Below are 25370 nucleotides of genomic sequence, written 5' to 3'. Positions count from 1 at the left end.
AGTAGGTCTTTATTCATTTATTAAATTATTCACAATCTCAACTTTATGGCAGAGTTCTTCTCATTGACCCTCTTTCATGCAATTTGCACGCTAGTTTATTTATTTAATTTCTGCATTTACTTTGTATGCCAATCCATTGAGTATTCAAACAATTAACTCAAGTTGAAAGTGTAAGATTTATTTCGTATAAATTGAATAAATCAATCAATCAATTATAATTTCAAATTGAAAGTATAAGACTTATTTCCCCCCAAGGTTTAACGGAAACTAAAATTCATATCCATCAATTTTAAAAAATACAAATACCAAATTTTATGTTAAAATTTATTATCATAATTAAAGAAAAAATTATCATTTAATTAAAAATATTAAAAAAATGTCAAATTTTATCACATCTCATTTAAAAAGTTAATAACTCCTTTCCACCCAAATTTTAAAAATTTAATATTTTTCTTTGTGGTTTTTTTTCTCTTTTTCGGTCACCTCCATTCTGATTGACAACCAACCTTTCCCATAATCTTCTTGTTTCAACCCTTCTCACTTATCTCTCCTTCCTTGTCGACATTACCTTAGCACTTATTTGTCATCCAAAATGATGAAGAATCTTCATCTAGGCAACAACCCATTCCTCCAAACAAATCATTTTTGTCTTGGACTATTTGTATAATTATACTTCCAAATTAAATCATTATAGTTAATAATTTTATTATGGTAAATATTATATTTTAATGTTGAAAGTGAAAATCTGAAATTGGTTAAATTGGGAACAAAGGTCATATGGTGGAGCGCTCAGTTCGCATGAAATGTTGAATGGTGAATGGTGGGATTCTTCCAAGTGAAAAGTGGGTAACCCTCTGTAATCCAATTCCAATTCAACCCAACAATGGTTTGTTATTTCTTGGATTTGGCATATCATTTTACTCAGTAGTAATAAAACATTGGTTCAACATTTGGATCTTGCTCATGAAGAAGATGATGATGTGAATGGAAGGAAGCTTATAAATAAACAAATTAAAGCAAGAAAACTTGTAAATCAAGAAATGTCAGTGCATCAAAACAACGACGGCGACAAACAACGCAGCTATCTTCTACCAAAACGCATCATTTTAGTCCGTCACGGCGAGTCTCAGGGGAACCTCGACGACGACGCCTACTCAACCACCCCTGACCACAAAATCCCCCTAACGGAACTGGGAATCACGCAGGCCAGACATTGTGGCTCCCATTTGAAGTCCTTGATCTCCGCCAACACCACCTCCTCTGACTACCGCCTATACTTTTACGTCTCGCCCTACGAGCGCACCAGATCTACTCTCCGCGAGATTGGAAGGTTCTTCTCCAAGAAACACATCATTGGTGTCAGAGAAGAGTGTCGGATTAGAGAACAAGATTTCGGTAATTTTCAGGTACTACATTATCACTTTGTTTATATATCTTCTGTTCTTCAAGCTTTCGCTTTTAAATTTTATATTCTCTCTGTAATTGCCTCAATTTATTAAAAAAAGTCCAATTTTAAGTTGCATTGCATGTAAAGAAATGACAATTAAGGTTACTGGAATTTAGTCTTAGTAGGGCAGGGATTGGCCATTTCCATGCGACAAAGTTAATGGTGGTGTTGTATTTTTTTCTTTTTTCGGTTTTGAAAGGTTAGTGAGAGAATGAAAGTGATAAAAGAGACAAGAGAGAAGTTTGGGAGGTTTTATTATCGATTTCCTGAAGGGGAATCTGCTGCAGATGTTTTTGACCGAGTTTCAAGTAAGTTTTTTATGCTTTATTTGTGTTTTTGTTTTGTCTGTTTTCTGTTTACTGTTTTTAAAGCAAAACACAAGCATAGAAGTGTTTTCATGGTTTTGTGCGGCCAAAAAATGTGGGGGGTTTGGCAGATATATCTTAAGTACCTTTTTCTTTTTGTTTTAATTGCTTTAAGAATGAAGGTGGATTGATTTTGCTTAAGAAGTGAGAAAAACGATTTTGTGACAATGCATTCATGAGTTTGGAAGCAAAAGCTAAGATATCAATTTCAGAGCAGATTTTCACGTCTGTTAATCACTACCCAATTTTCACTTTATTTAAAAGATTGGGAAGAAATTAAGGCTGTTGTACAACTTTGTTTAATGGTCATAAAATCTGGAATAGAACTGGCTTAATGAAAAGGGTAATTTAACTACTGCTGTTGAAAATAATCTGATGACACTTAGGTCTAGAACCCCAAAAATTTATTGATGTTTGCATTGGCTCGATCTTCCGATGTGGTGTATGTCTGCTATAGTTGGACTGCTGATTTGCATGAGTTTGCTTGTTCAAGAGTTGAAAGTCTATGCTAACAATGCCAATTCTTTAAGTTGAACTACTTTTGAAGTAGCTGACATGTGAATTTAACTAGTTAACATTAAGCTCATACTCGGAACCAGTACTTATTTATGTTGTCTCTGCTTGTGATTAAAGTTTTTTGTCCTTCAAATTGCTTGACTACTTGTAATTACCAGAATGTGAGGAGTTGAAAATATGAAATCTATATATTAGTTATACATGGCAGAAACAGTGACTTCTGGGTTTCTTTTTTTAAGTAGTCATAATTAGGGGTGGATTCGAAGCGAGCTTGTTCAGGCTCGAAACGAGCTTTGCTCGAACGAGCCCGAACCCGAGCTTGCCTTGAACGAGTCCGAGCCCGAACACGAGCCTGAATTTTAAGCAAAAACGAATACGAGCCCGAACACGAACATTGGTTAAGCGAGCCGAGCTCGGCTCGCGAGCCGAACACTCAAATAAAAAAACACTTATTTCAAAGAAGAAACGACACCGTTTTTCCTTGAAAATACGAGCCTAAAGCGAACCCGAGCCCGAACACACGAACCCGAACACTAAAATTATGAAACGAACCGAACACGAACACATGTTTAGCGAGCTCGTGCGAGCCCGAGCCCGAGCCCGAGCTTGGGCTCACTGAAAACGAGCCGAAAACGAGCTGGGCCCTGTTCGGGCTCGGCTCGGCTCGTATCCAGCCCTAGTCATAATCATCAATTAATATTCCATTTTGATTGTAGATACTAGATAATTGCATTAGGTGAGAGACACTGTATCAGATTGTTGAACAACCAGTTAAATTTTGCAGGTTTTTTTGAATCCCTTTGGAGGGACATAAACTTCAACAGGCTTAACATTGATCCCTCCCAGGAACTAAATCTTGTCATTTTATCACATGGCTTGGCCGCACGTATCTTTCTCATGAAGTGGTTTAAATGGACAGTTGAGCAATTTGAGCTCTTAAACAACCTCGAAAACTGTGAGTTTCGAGTAATGGAGTTAGGAGAGGGTGGAGAATATAGCTTGGCTATGCATCACACAGAGGAAGAGATGCTCGAATGGGGGCTCTCTCCTGCAATGATCGCTGACCAAAAGTGGCGAATCAATGCCAGTAGGGGTGATTGGAATGAAAATTGTTCATGGTTCTTTGACGAATTTTTTGATCATTTGACAGATGCAGAAGAAGAAAAGAAAGAAGATGATACAAAATAATACCTTGCTGATTTCACCATTAACTCATCATTGTTGCGAAAAAGATCAAACACTTGAATGCTGTAAAGAATCAGTTCTCAATGGGTCCTTAAAACTCTAATTCTTAAAATGCAGATTCTTTCAGGTGAATACATGATACCAAGAGATTCCCCCAGCTAGAGTAGTGGCATCTTTATAAGGTTGGATTGTAATACTTTGTTAGTTAAAATTCTGTCTGGATTAGTTGTGATGCTCTTAATGGAAAAGCTGTTGGAAGTTGCATTCAATTTAAGCTTAAATGCTAACTCCTGAATACTAAAATCACTGCAAGAGCAAACCCATGCCCTTTATAGAAGGGGGAAATTATACTCATCTCTCATATTTAAAAGGGAAAGAAAAAGAAATTTATTTATTATTTTTGTGCTATATAATTTGTTGATACTATTAAGCAAGTGTTTATTCAACAATTGCATCTCACAAATATTAAGCAATTAATAGAAGAAATACCCATTATTCGCTCTGATGTGATAGCCAATGGCCTATTTACGGTTTACTCAATAATCATAATTAAATAATTTTAAATTAAAAATAAAATAATATTTAATTAAATAATAATATATTATTTATATATTTAAATTATATATTATAAATATATACATAAAATATTATTTTAATAATGAAAAAAAAAAAAAAAAACCCTTGACTCTAGTTGTCTGTAGAAATTTTCACTTCATGGTTCAGTCAATCATCATAACCCTCAAACACAATTATTGGTCATGAGAGACCAAAACACTTTCTTGGGATCTCTTCTTCTTTACTATCTCGAAATAGGCAAAAGATTACCTTTTTCATTAAATATATAAAACAATCTTTCCCTCACTCTGAAACACCCTACTTCTTTTCACCTTTCATATTTCTTATTCGGGTTCCTATGTGAACCGATTATGATCAGATCCTATTGTTATTTAATATGATTTTAATTTATTTTTTTAACCTTCGTCTTATTTTAAGATTTGGATTCTAATTTATTTATTTATTTATTATATTTTTATTTCATAAGATTAAAATTTTAATTTAGATTATATTATAATATTATATATATGTTTTGTGAATAATATTAATTCGATCGATTATCCAATTAATAATTTTACGATATTCAGCCCTTTGAGTTCCATTTTTACTGCAGAGCCTAGCACTATTCAAACAGACAAAGCAAGTTTTTACTCTTTTAGTTGTACTCAAACTCTGCTCGTCTTGCATTGTTGGAATCAAAACAAAATCGGATTTTGTTTATTTTTACTTGTTTTTGAGTGTTGAAGAAGATGGCTCATTCTTTCACACGAAGGGAAACTAGTGGAGAGTTCGAGAGGGCTGTTTTGGTGGCGGTGGCGGGTTTATTTTTTTATTGCTTTCTGTTTAGGGACACCATTGTACCATAAAGTTTCATGTTCTTGTGCCCCCTGCAACTGCACTTTACAACTGGACCTTCCTTCGGCATTAAGCAGTAAGTAAGCTTTAAATCTGAGGAATAAATGATTGCTTTGCGTATTTGGTTGTTTCTAAAGGCCTGTCTCTTTTATGGGATGAAAGCTTAATGTTTTATTATGAAAAATATGATTGTGTTATTAGTGTATCTTAATCTGTGATACCCTTAGACGAATCCCATATCGACAAAGTATGGGAGAGATGCTGGGTCTGTCTATGTATCCCATATTGGTTAGTGGATGGAGAGTTTGATTGGTTAAATAGTGTGTGAGCTCCTTAACTGTCAAGACGCGTTTTGGGTTGCAAAGCCCAAAAGCAAACCCATGATGGACTGTGTGTCCAAAGTGGACAATATCTTGACAGTGGGCTGGGTTATTGAACCAGGGATGTTACAAATGGCATCAGAGTAGTTCCGCGTGTCCTCTTGAACGATGGTGGGTTAAACCTTAACGAAGACGTTGGGTCCCGTAAGGGGGGGTGTATGTGATACCCTTAGGCGAATCCCACATCGACAAAGCACGGGAGAGATGCTGGGTCTATCTATGTATCCTATATTGGTTAGTGGTGGAAGAGTTTGATTGGTTAAATAGTCTGTGAGCTCCTTAACTGTCAAGACGTGTTTTGGATTACAAAGCCCAGAAGTAAACCCATGATGGACTGTGTATCCAAAGTGGATAATATCTTGACAGTGGGCCAAGTTACTGGATCAGGGATGTTACATAATCCCTGGATTTAGTATTAATCAGCATACATTGTGAAAGTTTTAATACACATTTGAAAGTATTTTCATGGTGATTATTGGCCTTACAGCTTACAGAGAAGTGAATCAACCTTCTGAAGAAAAGCCCATTTTGTTTTAATGTTAGCAACATCAAAAGTAAAAGTCCCTAAAATTAGCAAAACAAGTACTGTAATTATAGGTATGGTTATTATATCTTAGGGTTTACATATCTAAGTTTTTACTTTGTTCGGATGAGTTTGTATCTAGCCCTATATCCAACCAATTTGGGTTCTTAGTTTAAAAAAAAAATCAAGAGAAAAACTTTAATATTTTGAACTATTTGACGCTAACCATTCCAATTTAGTTCTATTGTTGAATTATTATTTGTAGAACTTATGCTTTTGAGTCAAATGATTATTTAATAAATGATTTATGAGGACCTGAATGTATGTTTTGCTAATGATAACTATTTATGTCAACTTCAAGAGCATTTCTCCCTGCTAAATTGACAAATTTCTCTTTCTGTGAATGCACATTCAGACTCTGGTGAGCATGATCCAGAATTGAAGGAAGAAATGGAGAAGGATAATGAAGACTTGGTGGCAGGAGCTTCATTTGCCCGAAATTGTAGCCAATGACACCTTAGAGCACACCAATACATTGATAAAAGATTTCAATGAGAACATCTTCCCAATTTCAAACAGAAGCAGAGAGATGCAATGCAAGAATGGAAACCTGTGAAGAAGCAAGGGAGAGGGCTGAAAGATTACTTTCCGAGGGACGCAAGCATTCACGGTTATGGGAAAAACGAGCTCGAGATTTTGGATGGATAGAAGAAAATGACAGAGTTTATACATGAACAGAAAAACAAACTAATGTTGTTCTCATTCTTTGAAATACTGCGTATTATAACAAAATTTTTTCCTCTCTAGTAATGCATCACATGGAAATGATATGCATTGTGGGAGATATTAGGCCTTTTTGGGAAGCAATATAGCTTGTCTAACCATTGTTTTATGGGTGTGTATGGTCTAGTTTGGTACGGTTTGAAAGATTTTTTAAACCGAATTGAAAAAAACAGTTTGAAAAATTTTTAAATCGAATCAAACCAAACCAAATTAAAAAAATACGGTTTGGTTTAGTTTAGATTACGATTTGAACTGTAATTATCAGTATTTTATGATATACAATATGATATGATATAGATAGTAAACGATACGTATCATAAGTTGTATCGAATTAACACGATACAATAAACATATCATATGATACAATACGTATTCTACGATACAATCCATATTTCTTATACGAATTAATACACTTTTTTAGAGAAAATGAATGCATTAGAGGTGTGTATGAAAAATTTTAAAATATTAAAGGTTAAAATATTAAAGGTGTTTGTGATATTTTTCAAAATAATAACGTCTCAGTTATAATATTTTATTAGTAATTTATTATTTTAATTTTTAAAAAGTGTATCAAACGATATGATACATGATATGATAAATTGAGTTTTTGATATATTATATGATACACAATTCGACTATTGTAGTTTGAATATTTTAAAATTATATATATATATCATTTAATAAAATTAGCTAAATTATAATTTTCTAAAACATAATATACACATGTAAAATAAATATAAAACATATATACAATATACATATACAAAAAATAACAAAATAAATATTAAAAAATAAGTTGTACACCTAATTATTTATTAGAAAATTTTGTCAAACATAGCTTTATACATACATACATACATATATATAAAATATGGTATATGGTTTGGTTCGGTTTAAAAATTGCTTAAATATATATATAAAATACAGTTTACAATTTGGTTCGGTTTGAAAATTGCTCAAACCACAACCAAAACTGAAAAAAACGGTTTAGAAAATTTTAACCCAAACCATAATTTTTAAGCAGTTTGATTCGGTTTTACAATTTGAACCAAATTATACACACCCCTACATTGGTTAGATTTTTCCCTTTATCTAATATACATTAAAACTGTGCATACATTCTTAAGTACACAAATGAGAATACAAATAATTTTGAATTAAGAATAAAATAGTATTCTATCACATAATGATATATCATCTGTGTATTTATTTGTGTATTGACATGTGTGTACACATAGCATTGCTCTAGAAGAAAGTGGTTTGGTACACAACCCACATCAAAATTTTATTACTCAACAAAAAACAGGGGAACCACCATGTTCTCCATGACAATCTTTTCCTTCACAAATTTGAAGAAAATACTAAATTGAGCAAAATGCATCTACTTTGACATGGTTTCTTGTATAGAACCAGAATCACGTGGCTTAAATTATACAATCAAAGTAACTAACAAGTTAAATATATACTGTCCAAGACGGAAAATCCAGCTGCAACCCCGCCTTCATTTGAGGAGAAATCTTTGTCCACATCAAATAACCACATTGTTCATTCATGATCACCTTGTCCTTGTTCCTGCAATTTTCAAATTGAGAATGTAAAGTGCATCTGAAAATGAATAATTCTCAAGTTGTGATCTATTGGTCCTTTAAGTACCTTAAGTAAGCACCATATATGCCAAGTTCTGATATAGCTTGATCTTTATGAAAAACACCATCACGCATCAGATATGCAAGGGTTTCACTTGGGAATATCCTTTGCATAAGAATTTATGCAGCATATTCTTCGCTCCCTTCCTTTTTCAACCTTAAAAGGGTTTCCCTCACATGTTCACCATAGATATTGTTTCCTGAAATGGAATAGTGAAACACTGTTCATAGACCATGTTTCCCAGCAGTAGCTAATGTATAACCGTTAAAAACAAAAAGGTGGAAGAGTGAAGATTAGAAATATAGGACCTCCGCCTTCTCTTTGTGGCTTCATGACATATAGCTCAGGTCTTTTGATTGCTTTGCTGATTATCTCGGAGTCATTGAAACTCCACAATGCCCTCTTTCTTATCAAATTAGAAAACTCTGTTTTTACCCAGGTAAGCTGCTATTCTACAAAAATGTGAAGTTTAATGAACTGCTCATAAATCTACTTTGGGAGACTCACAAGATTATTGCGAGGAACATGGACTATATCAAGCCGAAACTACATTCGATATTGAACTGATTCAATATCAGCATGGATTACCAGAAGCAGAAACTTCACCAGGAATTAGAATTTAGAATAAAATAACAATCGAGTTAAAAAAAAATTATTAAATTTACAAGCCAATGACACCACATTTCTACTGCTATGTCTTGTAAGTGGCTAGTGGCTACACCATCACCTCAAACTTAAAAACCATTTATGTAGTAAACTATTATAAGCCTTTCTTTAAAGCCATTAGAATTCATAATTTAGAACTTATTTTCAACATTTAGAGCACAAATTCTTGAATCAGCTTGAGCATATAAAACAATCATTTAGGCCGAAAATATTACCTCTCAAGAACATTGGATTTTGCAAGTTCTTATTGAATCTTCTTGGTGCCTGCTAAATGATAGATATACATGGACACTTTATAGCAGAAGACTGCTCCATACGTAGCCTGGCTCTCCATTCCTATCAATAGAAAATGTGCTAATGATCAAACAGTAGACATCATATTGTAGAGTCAAGTTCTCTTTTTGGCATTCAAGTATCATAAGAAAAGTAACAGAGAAAAGAGATATTGTAAGGAACAAAACAGGGAATAATTACCTACCAATAAAAAAAAAAAAAGGGAATAATTAGGAAACTGGTGAAGAAAATTAAAACTTTAAAGTCATCCACAATCGATTCAGTACTACTTAAGAATAATCTTAACCCATTCAGTTTAGCTCAAAAGTTGATATTCCATTACACAATCCTTGGGAGGACATAATCAGGCATTACACAGGGGGTTAGATTTCTCCATCTTACTGATTTAGATAATCTTCCTGTCACCCTTTGTCATGCAGTATCAACCAACCATTTTTTACAGCATACAAAATGGCATGTACTATACAAGGCAACTAGATTCAATGCCAATATTCATATGTTAGATGAATGCCATAGAACACAATCCACTGTCAGCATCTTAAATCTTGAACAAGGATAGACAACAAAAGAAAATCAAACAAATTTCTCTCAACAGCAAGTAGAAGGAAAATAGAAAGAGTGCTTACTGATTCTGAAGGATAATCAGCTGGTGCATAACCAGCTCTAAAATAGACAAGTGAAACTGGTTGGCCACTACTGCAATTACAAAGCTTTGACATCACAGTCAGAAACATAACATGGAGAATCTGTATAGAAATTTCAAAAATAGGCCAGAAGTTTACATACACAAGAAGAGTTCCATCAGGAAGTAGTTTCCCTTGCACATCAATTTCTGCCAATGTTTTCTGAATAGTTGTAATATTGTATGTGTTATTAAGCTAAGGAAGGCAGCTGTAAGTGAGCTATATAAAGAGCTTCTGAATTTAAAACGAATATTTGGATATTATAATCTGAAAATAATTTTCTTTAAGCAAAAGTCTTTCACATACGAACACCTTTTTCATCCTGTTGACAATTTCCCAGACAAGCCTCTCAAGAAACTAAAGGATATTTTTCCTTCAATACAGAACAAAGCCAGTGTTGGTCATACAATTTACAGTCTTCAGATTGAAACACGACCATAACTACAGCCCTAAAAAAATATTCCAGGTAACTAAAAGCTTAGCTGACCTATGCAAATGCAGCAGCAGTTTGTGACTAACTAACCTGGAATTATTATACTCCGTCCAAGCTTTAACCATTGCTTCTGCAAACTGACTGACTGAAGATTTGTCAGGGATCTTTTTGGAATCTAATCCTAGGTGTTCTCCATAGTGAATGAGTAAACTCCTGCAATAAGATCACAGGAGGTCAACTATGGCAATCCCAACCTCTCCAAAGATGGTGGTAATAATGTTTACACACACAGAGGCATAGACATACGCCCTTATAACTTCTGAAAATTGTTTCCAAATGACAGTTCCAGCAGCACAAATTATAAGTAGGAAGCAAGGATAAATTGTTTGACCTGTGAAGCTCGCTAACAAGAGTACCAAGGCCAGGAAAAGAGCATGAAATCGTATTTAGACCTTCAAACATTGTTTTCCAAACAAAGGATTCAAAGGCAAAATATTTACGGCTTGGCTTTGTAAAAATTGCTTCAAGTTCTATTATTTTGATTGTTGCATCAAGATCCCACTGAGTGGACTCCCTTTCTTTGTTTATTAAATTCACAAAACTTCTCACAAATCTTTACATATAGTGAAGAAACTGAACGAAATGGCTTGGCTTCAAAGCAAAAAGTTGAAGATTATTTTTTATGGATATAGGTCCACTTGCATTTAATCTCTTTTCAAAAGTCTTGGCATTTTGCTCTTGTTGTTGACAGTCGATTTGGGTTTCATTGTCTCCATTAATTTGATGCAACAAGTATAAAATCTATTTATTAATACTTATCTAATAAAAATTCATAAAATTAATTAATTTTACAGGTTCATAAAATTTATAGAATATTAATTTAATGGGGCGGAGAGATATCTATACTTGTCCCTACTTGCAGGGATTTTTTTGGTCCCATCCCCAGTTATTTCGGAAAATCCCCAACTCTTCAGGGTGGGAGGGGTAAAATTTCCATGTCTAAGTGTATACCTCTGAAACTGCACATCCAAGGTCATAGTATATCAATCCCTATATGCAACTTACAGGCGTGAGCAGTTGGAGGGAGTGCCAGCATAGAACAAGTTCGGTGGAAACAAAGGTATGATGCTAACAATGCAAATAATCCATGGACATTCAAGATCATCACTGACCTGAACAACAAAATAATATATTGCTGCTAGTGAAGGTGCCAAGACAATAAGAAGATAACTCAACCCATGATTTAAAAGATAATAACCTAGTAAAGGGAAGCAGTAGGTATATGTAGTAGTAAGCTAAAGAGTCTTTAAAAAAAGTTTGTCTGATTATGTACCATAAGTTGCTTCCATTTAAATATATGACAGCATAAATAACAAAAGAAAAATAGAGTACCTCGTTAGCGAATCTTGAATAAAATTTCTGTCCAAACTCACACAATCAATGAGTTCATTAAAAATGGGTGCTAACTCACATGTTTGACAATAGTAACTTTCAGGGAATGACAAGGGCAACAATGCAAACGGGGCATGCACCATTCCCACAACAGGAGATCTCTCTGATCTCTATAATATGAAACACCCCAAAAAATCAAATGGAAGTACTAAAATTTCATTTCACAACTCTACATCCTTATGGTTAAAGTATAATTTTCATCTCAAATTCGATCTTTGAATCTTTCTATCCATCTTAATTGACAACACTCATGCCTAATTATAATGTTAGCTATTAGAAAAAAAAAAAGGTAATTAGGCCTAAAAAGAAATATATATCAGCAAATGGGTATCAACTGAGAATGCATATTTGCAAGATTTGATTGCAGAAAACTCAAGCACTTGAAATCTCTATTACTTGGTTTTTCCCCAACATTTTCTCAGCAAACTAAGACAAGGTTCGTCCATCAATCTTTCTCAGCAGCCGGATAGTCATACATGTACACATGAAAACACTTCAAATAAGAATACTCGAAACTTACCTGCACGTTTTTGTCTCCAACAACAGGGCCATGAAGAGAGCTCCAAACAAGAGCATCATAAATTATCTGTTGAACCAACGTTCATCAACACTCTCCAAATCCTACAAGGGTTTCGTAATTGCTGAAACTCTCTTTTGACTGTCCATCTCTCCCATTTTCCCACACTTCAAAGTCCCAACTTTTGAAGCTAAACCACAACCAGAGGGCCGGACTGTTTGAGGAAAATAAGGAATCCTTTTCAAAGGGTTATCAAAGCTTTGATCTTTACAGGTGGGATTGAAGGAGAATTTTGATTCACAATGAAAGCTACTAAGAGGAAAAGAGTGATGGTGAATGGAGCCGGAAAAGCAAAGAGAAGAATAACCAGCACCCATTTGCCTTGAAAGAGGTCTATTAAGACACTCAGCAGCTTATGTTATGCAACAAAAGAAAATTTTTATTAGATTTTTAGAATTTGTGATTTTTTGTTTGTTTGTGCGTGTGTGTGTGTGACAGTGATTTTGTTATTGTTACTCAGGTCATGAATGGTCGCCAACCGTTGTGGCTGTACTTCTCAATTGTGCCTTTCAGTTTTGACCCTCTTGCTAACGCTCTACAATGGGTAAAAAACTGATTAATTTTTCTTTTTTTGAGTTTTTTTAATAAAATAATCAATTACAGTATTAGGAAAAAGATAATTTTTTTTGGTTCTTTCTCTTGACATCTTGAATCCATTTTATGGAGGTTCACTTTGGGATATTGACATATTATTGGAAAGATAATTCATTTGCAAATTCTTATACTATCTTTAAATTTTAATCAAAGATATTCTTTAAGTTTTTTGAAATGTATTTTGCAACATGTAACACCCCAATATTTAGCCACTTCATTGTCACATCTTAGCAAACAACCACCAGCAGAAACAAATTGACAGTTTTTTTTTCTATTTCTTGCAAATATTATTCAAACACCCTTTAACCTTGTATGAATAGATTTGACCCAAAACCTCTTGTATAATTTCAAGAGATTGATCTAATTGAAGAGTTAGTATCCACTATTTAAATCGACAAGGAAAACGGTGTTAACTCTATATATAACATTACTTTATAGTTTATGCACCATTGGCACTACAAAGAAACTGTTTTGGTTCTTGAGAATTACTAGCATCGGAAGGCACCTTTAAAATGGATTTCAAAGGTATTTGCTGATCTACTTCCTGTGGCTCCAGCTTTTTGCTTTTCTTCTTGCTGATCTTTATTGTTTCTACATTCTCATTTATGCTAACCATTTTCTTTGGAGCTTTATTGAGTGGCGCTTCCTCTCCTAGATCTTGAGTCTTAGCATCAATATCATTGTCTTCAGGTACTTGAGAGGCATCTTGTTCATTGTCAGAAGTGCTTATGGGGAAGTGAGAGTTAGCCTTGTCTTCCATATTTTCACCTTTTGGAGGGTTTTCTTCAGCTATGGAGAGCACAACTTGGTCAGCATTAGTCTTAGAGCTGGACTCAATCCCAGTAGCATTCAATCCAGGAGCATCAACTACACAGCGAGGCGTAAACTGGCCAGAAGTCAGCAGCTTGAGAAGAAGTGTTGGTAAGAATTTCATCAAGTTGTAGAGCTTGTTGCAAAGGCCAGGAGATTGGTGGAATTCATGTTTGTGTTCTTTCTGATCCATGTTTTGATAGCCTATAGTTTTTCGTATGCAAATGAGAATTGAGTTGATGAGGTAATTAATGGATGGTGAAGTGATGAAGTATCAGGTGATCCATTTCTTGGAAGTTGATGGCAAGAAAGAATAAACTGTTAAAAAATGTTCTTTTCTTTTCTTCTGTTGAGGGATAAGCGAAACTTCTTTTTTCTGTCAAACCAGCTTCTGTTTCAAGCAACAACATCACCTTTAAGAAAACAAGGACGGTAACAAGTTTTCGAACAAATTTCCAGAGATTACAACTCCTAAAATATATTCATAACAACTAACTTTTATTTCCTGACACGATTACATGACTTCGCTTATGAATGCAAAAGACTTGAACCCTCTCCACAAGTGCAACTCTGAGCTCATCTGGGCAGAAAGTGCAAAAAACCCAGGCTTGTATGGAGCACAGCTTCAGGACTGCAGTGGCCGAATCACAATCAAATTCAAGCCAAATTAGTACTGAAATAAAACCTTTGGCAGCCCCTGAGCTGGAAAAAATGAATGAAACATGTGGGTTTGGCTCTGGAAAATTGCAGAACTTATAGTACCAAACAGATGATATATGAGGCCTTCATCCTGTACCTTTTAGCATTCACTTTTATATAATGCCGCAGGCTTGTAGAAACTATACCATCCCTATACAGTACTTGTGTTCATCTCTCCACTAAAACAACCAAGCCAACTACCAACTAATAAGCATTAACTAAACCAAACAAACCAAAGGGCTGTTCAGTTAAACATAACTAAAAATAGACAAAGCTTAACAGAGCTAAAGAGCACTTTTAAGTCTCCGGATTTCTCCAGGGTTGTTACAAACCAATGAACAAACCTTTTTGTAGAGATTGACAGGTACAAACAGTAACTAAAATTATCCAAGAATCTCTTACGCGACGGCTATGATTATTGAAATACTTTAGTATACAAACTTCACATACAAAATAATGTATGTTTAATATAATTGGAAAACTTTGAATAAAAGATAAATTAAATTAATTAAGAATATCACATGCCAAACATGCAAGGTAACAGAATAGTAACCTCTGATGATTGGTAGTGGACTGTACCAAAGGAAGATTAATTTATTCCCCTGAATTCAGATCTCAAACTGAATTCATAAAACAAGGAAAACGAATATTTATCATAGACATTGCATAAATTACAAAATTGAGCAGCAAAATTTATCATTGGGCAAGTCATCTGTATAGTAGACCAGTTCTTAAGTCAAGCAATGCAAGGTTAGACCTTAATCCGCCCACATAGTCGCCAATAAGCTCCAGGATGAAAGAGAGATTTTTCAAATACCCAGATGTCACGGACAAGAACCTGGGAAGCAAGTATAACTACCATCAATTATTAGGCCTAGTGGGGTTAAGATATGAAAAAATACGAGTACATAAAAAAATAAATAAAATTTGAAATTTCAGTTGTCATTATCAGTATGAGGCCAGAGGCATATATGCAGTTGGTCAAACTATTATACACAACACTCTTTAAAAACTTCCGCATCACCCAAAAGTTGATTATACCATAAGGCCTACCTCCTTATTTTTATCTCCGGCAACAACAGCGCCTTTTGAATCATATGCCTCAAATTTCTGCATCATGTAAGATCATAATTTGTCAAGACTCTCAACAAGTGAAGGTATTGGATAAAAGTATTAGATATACGTATGGTCGTATGTAACCAAAAATCAATCTGTTAAAGAAACCACCACCTCCAGCTCCTCAATCAAAATAAAAATGACAGAAACAAAAGAAATTAACCAATATGAGAGATGGATGATTAGATAAATAATTTTAGGCCAATGAGAAATTTCCAATTTGGATTGGCTACCGCAAGTTGTGCACTTGAATTGCAGGAAAAATTAAATCAACATTTAGGATACAACTAAATAAAGAAGCATACAAATCACAACAGGCAGTTCACCTGCTTTGCCAGAAACTCTAGTGTAAGCTGTACAAACACTTTGTTGAGGTCCTTTTGGTCAACACCAATCTGTATATTTAGAAGAATAGAACATGACCAATCAGTTCCATGTAAAGAGACATTTATGTTTTCTAAATTCAAACAGTCACCTCCTATTCAGCACAACATCCGTTGCACTGTACTACTCTCTATGTATCAAGTCCACACAATAAGAAGTTGGGAAGCTTTCTTTTTGCGACAATTCATATTTACTTCATATAAAGTACTAATTATTCTGAATTCACACAAACAGATGGATACTTGCCAGCCGAGCACGCAGCGTTCGTATCTTAACAATTGGCTCAACCAATTCCCAATACACCTTACTCCACATGGATTCCCTTTGTTTAATTTCATTCTTGAGTGCCTGTAGAGAAGAGAGCCAAAAAGACAGAAGTTTAACCATAGATTATGCAAAATTTGATAAGAAGCTGAATGCACCAAGTACAATAACTGAAGCTGATGGAGTCATACAGAGTACATATTCTCAGTAACTGCTTTCCTTATTGAAGTTTTCTCCCCACTCGCCACCAAAGTGTTTATCTAAGAAAAAGGAAAACATTCAGCAGTGAGCACAAAGAAAATGAAAAGCAATATCGCATTAAATAACCATAAAATTAAAAAAGATCAAAAGAAAGCTTCCAGAATTGCATCATCTGAAGATAGAATAATGTCCTTTCTTCCTTCATGTAGAACTGTCACCAACAAGGTCAATTTTAATCAATAAAAATTATCGGTTTATTTCCTCTAGGACTTCCTAAGTCCAGCTTCTAATTACAGAAATCAAAAGTTGCATCAAGATTCATGATTATAATTCATGAGAAAGACAGATCTTTTTGAACTTTGAATTCTACCCAGCACAACCCTTAAAAGCAAACAAATATAAAGTGGCAAATCACACATCAAAGATACATAGTAGAAACTATAATGGTCAAGTTAAATTTAACAATATTACATTAGTATACCTCCTTATACAATTCTACAGCCTCTTTGTAGAACTTCTGTTTTGTATATCCAGTTTTCCTCAACTTGGTAATGGCGTAGGCACTTTTCAGCTGAAAGCAACAAAATGCATATGTGACAATGAAATAATGGCACTCAATAAGTTGGGGTTTCATGTGAAAAAGTCATGCATGCATTCTTCATAAGTGAAGGTCAGTGTAAATCGCAAATCAAGTACAATTACAAGTGGGGCATAGTGCCAAACCAAAATTACTGACATCCAATGACCAACTATTGGGTCAAAAGAGGACAGGGATAAAGGTTCAGTTTCTTTCCCTTTGCCAAACATAAAGATCCATAATCCAACTCTTATTGAAAAGTAAATAACAAATGAAAATAGAAAGAGAGAGAAGGGAGCAATATTGAAATTGGAATATGGTAGTCACACAAAAATCATAGCATACTCATGGAGGAAAGAACATGAATTCATGCAGAATGATTCTCATAGCAAATTGTAGTTAGCACACATAGAAGTCACCTCTAATATGATATCATCTTTCGTTCTTCTCCATCCATTTCTCGTAAACCATCTGATATACAACGAATAGTCAGTGCAGAAAGACATGAACATAAAATAAGTGCTCCTGAATAGCTTAAAAGAGATAGTGAAGAATGAAACCAGTTTAAAGTGTTCCACATATGTCAATAAAAAATTGAGCATCATATTTTCTAAGATACATTTTTCATTATAAAAAAAGTATGTTGGAGTTTGACAAATTTCAGCTCCAAAAGTTCTGTTTCATCGAATAACATATAAAAGCTCTAACTTCCATTTTATTAGCATATACCTTAGAATTGGTCAGAAAAAGTAGGACAAAGTCTACAACCCAAACACAGTGAATCCTTAAAAGGATGTGTTTTTTAAAGTTGTACAACTTAGCTAATTGCCATTCCATGATTTAAAGATTAAGTAATTTGACTAAATGTCACTCAAACTAATAAAAATATCGGTATGGGCAAGCATCTTTTTTTTTTTTTTTTTTTTTTTTTTTCTGGTGTGACATGAGAATGGTATCTTTAAATGTTCAAATTCAAAGCCTATCAGTTGTAACAAATGTTTAATTAGGTGACCTGATTGAAGCTACCTAGAATTGCTATTGTGAAATTTAAGACTTACTCGAGCTACCAAAAGTTATTGAAATAATTCAAGGTACAAGCCATAAGCTTAGGAAAAAAAAAAAACTAAAACTTGGTTAAAGACTAGCTAACCTCCGCCAAAATGGCATTGCTTCACGAGGTGCGTAAGGTTCATATATGAATCCAGGGCTCAACATGGACACTTTAAGAGAAACCTGCTTATGAAAGTATTTGCATATAATCAAATTTCAGTGTATTAAAACAACCAAGATCACAAGAAAATTCCAATTAGATCTTAATGCAAGAAGCATATTGCCACATAAAAGCCTAACCTATCAAATTAAGCTGCAAAACCCTAATTTAGTAGGACACACAACTGGGGTTAGCCTGTGCAGATGCAGAAGAAGAGACATTTTCAACAATGTTCTACCTGCATCTGAAATTTCGAATTTTTGTTCAAACTTTGTACTTGTTCATGTACACATCCCAAAAAAAAAAAAAAAATCAAAATTTCATTTTTAATGATCTGGTACACTGCAGGTATTAGAAGTATCTTTATGTCACAAACATGAGCATGTTTCAGAAAGAGAAAAGAAAGTTGAGATCTCAAAATGAACTTCAGGAGACAGTTACATATTCTGTTATTACTGTATAGCCGATTTAAGAGGTAAAGATAACATACCATCTGCCGTCCTTGCGCAGGGGCTTTCGCTGCTGTTGTTACAAACCTTTTGTCATTCCAAAAGATCAATAATTTGGAAGCCTAAAAATAAAAAGATCATGATCCCATTTTATTAATCGTAACATATGAACACTACAGAAACTGACAAATAAACTATCTATGGAGGTAATAAACAAGAATTGGCATATAGATCCCACCCAAATAAAAATTGTTTTACAAAAATTACCATGAGAGGATGAACTGTCAATGTACTTCCATGAGTCCAAGGAAGAGCATTCTGGTCCTTATACAAGTAAGAAGAAATGCTCCAACGGTAATTCTTAGGAACTGACAATATTGAACATCATATAAGTGTGAAAACACTTATGTCACAATCATTCAAAAATATAATCAGAAAATGGATAATAAGAATGAAGAGTATTCATGAATCAAAGTTGCAGTTCAAAACATTACCATTGAAAACAGTGCTTGAATAACTTCTTGAGCTCCCACGCCTGAAGATATGAATACAAAATCAAAACGACATCCAGAACAAAAATATATATAATATACAGATAAAACAAAAGACCAATTCTAGTACACACTGAGTTTGCTTCTGTCTGACTATCAAAAATTTGACATCTTCTTTCTTGTCCAACATTTTCACATGAACCAAAATGGAACATCAGGAAATCATATCCACATAAATAAGAAACATAAATAATCGCAACCAAATCTCAGTCCACAAGCCTTATTGGGAATTCTTTCTAGGTCAACAAAAAGGTAACCTTTACAATTCAAATTTTTCTCTTCATTCTCCAATATTTTTCTCTGGAGGCAAATAGAGCAATTAAGAAAAAGAAACAAGTTCCACAAACATATAGAAAATATCAAAATTCAAGTCATATACCAACTAATTACACTGGCAAAAGCATTTTCTACGCGATAAAGTAAAAAACTTTACACTCAAAAACAAAATTTTGCTCATGTTTTCCTGCATTTCCAAGAGCCAAACGGAACACTTAATAAATGAAGTGGGTGACTTACAGATATGTAGATTCTTGAAGCTCAAAATTTCGACATAGAGTACGGACAGCCTGCAATCTTCTCAAGAAAGCCATCTTTTTATTAGCAATAAAACAAAAACAAAATCAAAATCCTAATTTGGTGATCTGATTTTGATCATCTGAGACAGAAAGGTTTTGCTGTTGTTGAAGGGTTTAAGGAGAGTAGAGTGGGGCAAAGACGGCCTGGGCCCGGGCCCGGTGTTAGATCGGTCTTTGGTTCAGGGCCCAAGCAAAGGTTTGCTATGTCGGTCCTAAGACTGAATCCGTGGACCCAATTATTTTTTAACATTATCTTTATATTAACATTAGAATAATATATTATTATATTAATAATTTGGGTTATAATTATTAATACCTTAAAATATATCATATATATTTTATAATATAATACAAATTATAAACTATATATATTATAAGTTATATCAAATTAGATAATACAATATATATATTATACAAGATAATACATATTATGTGATACAATCTATATTATTAATATAAATCGATATATTTTTTGAGAAAAATAGTAACATGATACAAAAATATTTAAAATTTTCTTTAAAATATTGACATAATAATTAAAAATTTTATTATTTTATTTTTAAAAATCACCCGTAATACAACACTTGACAAATTAGGTTTATAAATTTTAATTTGCTATATTTCATATAATGAATTATAGGATTTTCTTTGCAAAATTTATACATGACAAAAACAAATAAAAACAGACAAGCTTCAACATTGTTCTAAGTAATTACAACACCTCTACTTAACCAAAATTTATAAGCAAAAATAGAAGAACTCAATACAAATAATTATACCAACACCAAGAAATTTGTAAGATTTTCCTTTTTTTTTGGTTTGTATCAACTAAATGTTAGATCTTCTGGCTTCAGAAGTTCCATCAGCTGCACCGGTTGGAGAGCTTGGTATGAATGGAACAAACCCTCTTCCACCAAACACTGGTCTCATGAATTTGTCATCAAATTTTCTCCACCAGTAGTGCACAGTTCTGGTAGGGTTGGTTATTAGCAACCTCAGGCTGCTTGCCTTTGGCGCCAGATGGTTGTTTCCAGGATCATCGCCATTGTCAAGGAAAGGTATTGTTAGCTCTTCTAGGCTAGGAATGTCAGTTGCATCTGAAATTGCAGGCTTAGCATTTCTCAGCAGCACTGCTTCAATCAAAGGCTTTGTTATGGAACCAAATACCTGTTTCACAATATAAAATTGTGTCACCCTGGTGTTCTCATTTGTAGCTATATGGGCAGTATGAAGAGTATAGAATGTTCTGCATACCATTGTGCTAAATAGAACAACAATTATGGTACAAGTGATCATTAGAGCTGATGACTTTGTGTTGGAGCTCGAAAACTGCAGTGATTTTATGTAAGATCTAACATTAGTCTAGGAAGAAAAGATGTCAAAATGCTTAATTAAACTACGAGCAGGGATGATAGAAGTGAACCTCGCTGTAGGACAAAGCAATTGTAACTGCACCTCTTATTAGTCCTGCCCACCATATTATAAACTGAAGTTCCAGTGAGTTAGAAAGCATCTGGAATACAAGTAGAGGACGATAACTAACTGTTCGAATGCTTGCAGTTATTACCTGTTCTCGAAACTCTGTCTTTGCACTTGATCCTTTCCTAACACAGTTCAGGATATTTGCCAGAGGGAACACAAATGCTGCCCGTCCAATTAGAACTAATCCAAACAATGTTGCACTAACAGCAATTGATGTTCCTGCACTGAATCAAGAATCTGAAGCATGTTAGAATGACATTAAAATCTACAGATAAAGCAAACAGAACAACAATAATGCCTTTTATGTTGTTCAATCAGTCCTGGTCAAGAATTTTCTCAACAGCTTGATTCTGTTGATTTAGTGAACTTTGCCATTTCAGTCTCCTAGAGTTGTTTATTAAGTGAAAATTAACTGCTAAAACTAGAGCATCCATTAGAATGGTAAAAAGTACCTTGCATTGCTGGCTTTCCATTTGGTAATGTCTAAGGCATCCATACCAACATATAAGAATATGAAAGTTTCCGCTATGAATGATATTGTTGCAAATGCATGCCTGGAATCATCAACCATCATGAGGATTTAGCCTTTAGTTTAGAATTTATGCTTTCCGTAAATATAGCTTTGTTAAAAAGAAAGGCAAAAGGTCTTGCATATGTGCTAGAAGTTAATGACTATGTTGAAACAAATCTAGAGAAAGCAATGAAACAGACCACAGAAAATTATACGAACAGTTGAACCTGTTGATAATTCAGTTTTTCTTCAAATTCAATTTACAGAATTTGTTATTTGAATTTTTTTTTGGATATCCGAGGGAAAAAGGGGAAATAGGAGAAGAGTTAGCTAAAAGAGTAGACACGCACTTGGTTGTTATCCGTGAACTTTCAGTGACATTGTGCCATGTGTAGTGTGACATTACAATGCCACAGAAGAAAACTGTCAAAATCCCACTGAGGCTCAGAAGCTGCATGAAATTTAAATCTATCAGCTACAGATAAAACACAGCGGCAAAACACATTAACAGTATTCAGAACATTCCATTTCAGCAGAAGATTGCCGGTCAGTGGAAAAACAGTTGATACAAGTCTCACAAGCTCTATGTTTTTGCTGTCTGTATATGTTAACAGCGGTTTCTGAAGCAGCCCATTTCAACTCTTTGTTGTTATGATAATCAAATTCACCTCCTTTTAGCCATTCCATATGAGGCCATAGTTTAGTACAATAACCAAAATACATTTCATTGATGTTTCAACACAAGATTTCTTAATTTTAGTTAAAAGGAATTTTCAGGAATCTCTTCATGAGAGCATCCATTGAATGAGTTTGACACCCTTATATTCTTTCCAGTGGAAGAAATGAACATCGACCAGAAGCGGTATCAAAATCGATGGGGTAATTTGGATGAGATGTGTGCTGATAGACAATGATTCAATGGTTTATTGAATTGGAAAGAATGAACATAATTAGGCATAAATGGCCAGTAGCAGGCAGTCAACTTACAGAGCTCTTTTAATATCGATTTCATAGCAATCAGCTTAAACATTCAAACTTCCAAGATCATATAATGTTGTGAGAGTACCTCAGCTAACATGTAGGATAAATAAGCCATAAGCATCATCAGCGCAACTTCACGATCTGTGGAATGCCTGTTCATGAAAGAAACAATGATGTCAGAGACCTTGATTTACACAGGTCAGATTAACATTATCTATGAAACTAATTCACCAATTTCCCAAAAAAAGAGAAAATAAATAAAATCAGAAGCTGCAATACAAAACTGAAGAGGAATATTCTTTGTACCTTCCAAAGTAAAGCGTTTTTATGATAAAGGCACTTAAAAGGCCCACCTGAAACATTCCATGTAAATTTTTAGAAGATAGTGTTGTCAGCAAAATTCAAATCCATCAGGCCAACACCACAACAAGCAAAGAATTATTATTGCATGCCTGGCTAACCTATAAACCATTGATTTACTAAATTTTATTGGAAATATCAAGAAGTGACTTACCGCTATACCGAGTGCAGTGCTGGTGAAGAAAAGGTAGAGAAAAGTTCCCAACAACTTTAAGGCAATTGTACCATCAACGTTACTGAAGTCAAGTGATTGGACTGCATTGAAAATCACAATAGAGGTTGCATCATTCACCACTCCTTCTCCAAATACAACACTATATAGGAATGGGGTTTCATCTTGACTGAGAACCTTCAAGAGGATAAAAGATCTAGTGTCAATGGTATGGATCAATTATCTGTATAGACTGATTTTTTGGACTAAATATTGTTTGAACATTTATCAGATGCACCTGTAATGTACAAACTGAATCGGTTGCTGACAGTATGGCACCAACAGCTGCAGTTTTAAGAATTTTCAAGTGATCAGCACATATAAGTGAATTCTAGCATGTGCGTATTACAAAATAAGTCCAAGAAGCAATCATAGGTCACCAAGGTAATCTTGCATATCAAGATCTGTCACGCCGAGCTTATTAAATAGGAAAACAACTCCTGCAAAAGTTAAGGAGAGACAATAATATGATTAGAACCGGCAATTTTGATGAAATACAGGATTAACTAGAATGATGGTAATATACTTTAGACAAACTATTCACCAATTTAAACATCAAGCTTCGTACGACAAAGCCCAATAAAACAATGTATACACACTTTTGAGTACACAAAAAGTATATATATAATGTATCATTATGTGATTAGATGATTTAAATTAAGAAGACTGTAACATTCAATCACATGACAACACATTATGTCTATGTGTACTTATTCATGTACTCATAAGTATGTATATATAACATTGCTCTGACAAAGCGAAGAGTGAAGTTGATCTGAGATCAGTGTATCTTACCCACTGATATGAGGCAGAATGAAATTAGTGTACCAAAAATTCCAAACAACAATATAATTGTAAAGTTCTTGAAAAATTGCTTCTTCTTTACCTGGAATCTGCAGCCAAATTCTTAACATTAGAGAGCACAGCAAATACTAATCTCCACGAAACAAATATCTCTGACAAAAATTTCTTAGAAGAAATATGTCAAACAGAGCAAACTGGATCCCATATCACAGGTATCAAGATTACATAAAACTATAACAATGTTCTTTTACTTGACATACACAACAAGATTTAACCTTCCACATCAAATAAAAACACTGCAAGCTCCAATCCTATTCAGTTTTATGCTACCAGTAAAGAGCTAAAATCAGAAAAAGAATGTACCCAGCATTGAAAATGATAGGAGGAAGCAAATAAAGAAAGAATAAGTCCTCATCAAACACTAATAAACGGGAACTATTCCATTTACTCAACAACAACACAACTACTCCGGCGCACAAACCCTGAAAAATTTTGGAAAAAAAAAACTTAGAATTGACCAAAATTAATAATCTTATTCCAGAAAACCAATCAAGAAAATTTTTTTCCGCGCCCACCAGAACAAGTGCTGTGGTGGACTCATTAGCCCAGCGGTTCTCCTCAAGGAGGTGGCCGATAATGATGCAGGCGCAAAGAAGCGTGAAGAACACACTCAAAGCAATGATGGTGCTGGTGCTAAGATACGAGGAGTCCTTCTGAAGGGACGATGAAAGGTGGTGTAATGTTTCATTGGAAGCCATTTTTGGGGAATATGTAGAGCTGAATTATATGGCATTCATAATGTGGGGATTAATTAAAAAAAAAAAGATTAGATTTTTTAGCACAAGAAGAAGAAACCTGAAATGGGTTTGTGTTTAATTTATGATCTTGACAAAGGCTAAGTTGAATCTTGTGATTATTTACATGATTTGATATTTTGATTTCTTCACTTCAAGGCTCAGATGGAGGGAAGACTGGTAGTTGATATGGTTCCGGTTCTGTGCGGAGAGAATTACGATAAAGTGCTACAATCGGATAGGTGGCAGCACGAGAAACAACCACGTCGATATTCCATGATATTCCTATTATTAAAGGCATGTTTCTTTTAATTTGTGATATAAACGCCATGTGACTTATTCACAACTCAAATTTTGTTTGGGGGAGTTGGATACTTGCAGTGGGTGAAGTAACAGAGAATTGGCTGGTCTAGAAATTGATACGGCCGTTAGCTGG

The 25370-nt window shown here is 34.2% G+C and overlaps 4 protein-coding genes across 21 annotated transcripts; 1 reads left to right on the top strand and 3 right to left on the bottom strand.

Annotated features, from left to right (window-relative positions):
* The first annotated feature begins 820 nt into the window (after positions 1-820).
* LOC123221749 (phosphoglycerate mutase-like protein AT74) lies at positions 821-3782 on the top strand. The gene is made up of 3 exons (XM_044644653.1): positions 821-1406; positions 1647-1755; positions 3113-3782. The coding sequence occupies exons 1-3, from the start codon at positions 1041-1043 to the stop codon at positions 3514-3516; spliced, it is 879 nt and encodes a 292-aa protein (XP_044500588.1). The 5' UTR covers positions 821-1040; the 3' UTR covers positions 3517-3782.
* A 4067-nt stretch (positions 3783-7849) lies between these two features.
* LOC123221850 (glutathione synthetase, chloroplastic-like) lies at positions 7850-12776 on the bottom strand. Of its 18 annotated transcripts, XM_044644788.1 has the most exons (9): positions 12305-12773; positions 10423-10545; positions 10268-10348; positions 10003-10083; positions 9843-9912; positions 9138-9258; positions 8565-8708; positions 8263-8455; positions 7850-8181 (listed from the first exon to the last, which is right to left on the bottom strand). In XM_044644788.1, the coding sequence occupies exons 1-6, from the start codon at positions 12361-12363 to the stop codon at positions 9190-9192; spliced, it is 483 nt and encodes a 160-aa protein (XP_044500723.1). In that variant the 5' UTR covers positions 12364-12773; the 3' UTR covers positions 7850-8181; positions 8263-8455; positions 8565-8708; positions 9138-9189. The 18 variants fall into 18 exon arrangements, 9 of the variants coding, with proteins under 9 accessions (XP_044500723.1, XP_044500726.1, XP_044500727.1 ...); XM_044644791.1 differs by having other exon boundaries at positions 8263-8700; positions 9843-9926; positions 12305-12776; XM_044644792.1 differs by lacking the exon at positions 8565-8708 and having other exon boundaries at positions 9843-9926; positions 12305-12776.
* Positions 12777-15038: 2262 nt separating this feature from the next.
* On the bottom strand, positions 15039-19959 carry LOC123220125 (39S ribosomal protein L45, mitochondrial-like). The gene is made up of 12 exons (XM_044642150.1): positions 19733-19959; positions 19160-19200; positions 18933-19033; positions 18707-18787; positions 18157-18239; positions 17426-17477; positions 16911-17000; positions 16420-16488; positions 16211-16312; positions 15907-15975; positions 15518-15574; positions 15039-15302 (listed from the first exon to the last, which is right to left on the bottom strand). Exons 1-12 carry the CDS (start codon positions 19804-19806, stop codon positions 15216-15218), a joined length of 906 nt encoding a protein of 301 aa, XP_044498085.1. The 5' UTR covers positions 19807-19959; the 3' UTR covers positions 15039-15215.
* A 509-nt stretch (positions 19960-20468) lies between these two features.
* On the bottom strand, positions 20469-25058 carry LOC123221970 (sodium/hydrogen exchanger 1-like). The gene is made up of 14 exons (XM_044644956.1): positions 24716-25058; positions 24504-24622; positions 24132-24229; positions 23717-23776; positions 23575-23621; positions 23280-23474; positions 23072-23118; positions 22851-22917; positions 22135-22235; positions 21726-21827; positions 21359-21497; positions 21215-21277; positions 21046-21120; positions 20469-20958 (listed from the first exon to the last, which is right to left on the bottom strand). The coding sequence occupies exons 1-14, from the start codon at positions 24896-24898 to the stop codon at positions 20620-20622; spliced, it is 1635 nt and encodes a 544-aa protein (XP_044500891.1). The 5' UTR covers positions 24899-25058; the 3' UTR covers positions 20469-20619.
* Positions 25059-25370: the final 312 nt, after the last annotated feature.

Source organism: Mangifera indica, chromosome 7 (assembly GCF_011075055.1).
Source record: "Mangifera indica cultivar Alphonso chromosome 7, CATAS_Mindica_2.1, whole genome shotgun sequence".
Lineage (NCBI taxonomy): Eukaryota > Viridiplantae > Streptophyta > Magnoliopsida > Sapindales > Anacardiaceae > Mangifera > Mangifera indica.
Note: the sequence above shows the minus strand (reverse complement) of the source record. Positions and strands in the feature narration are given on the sequence as shown.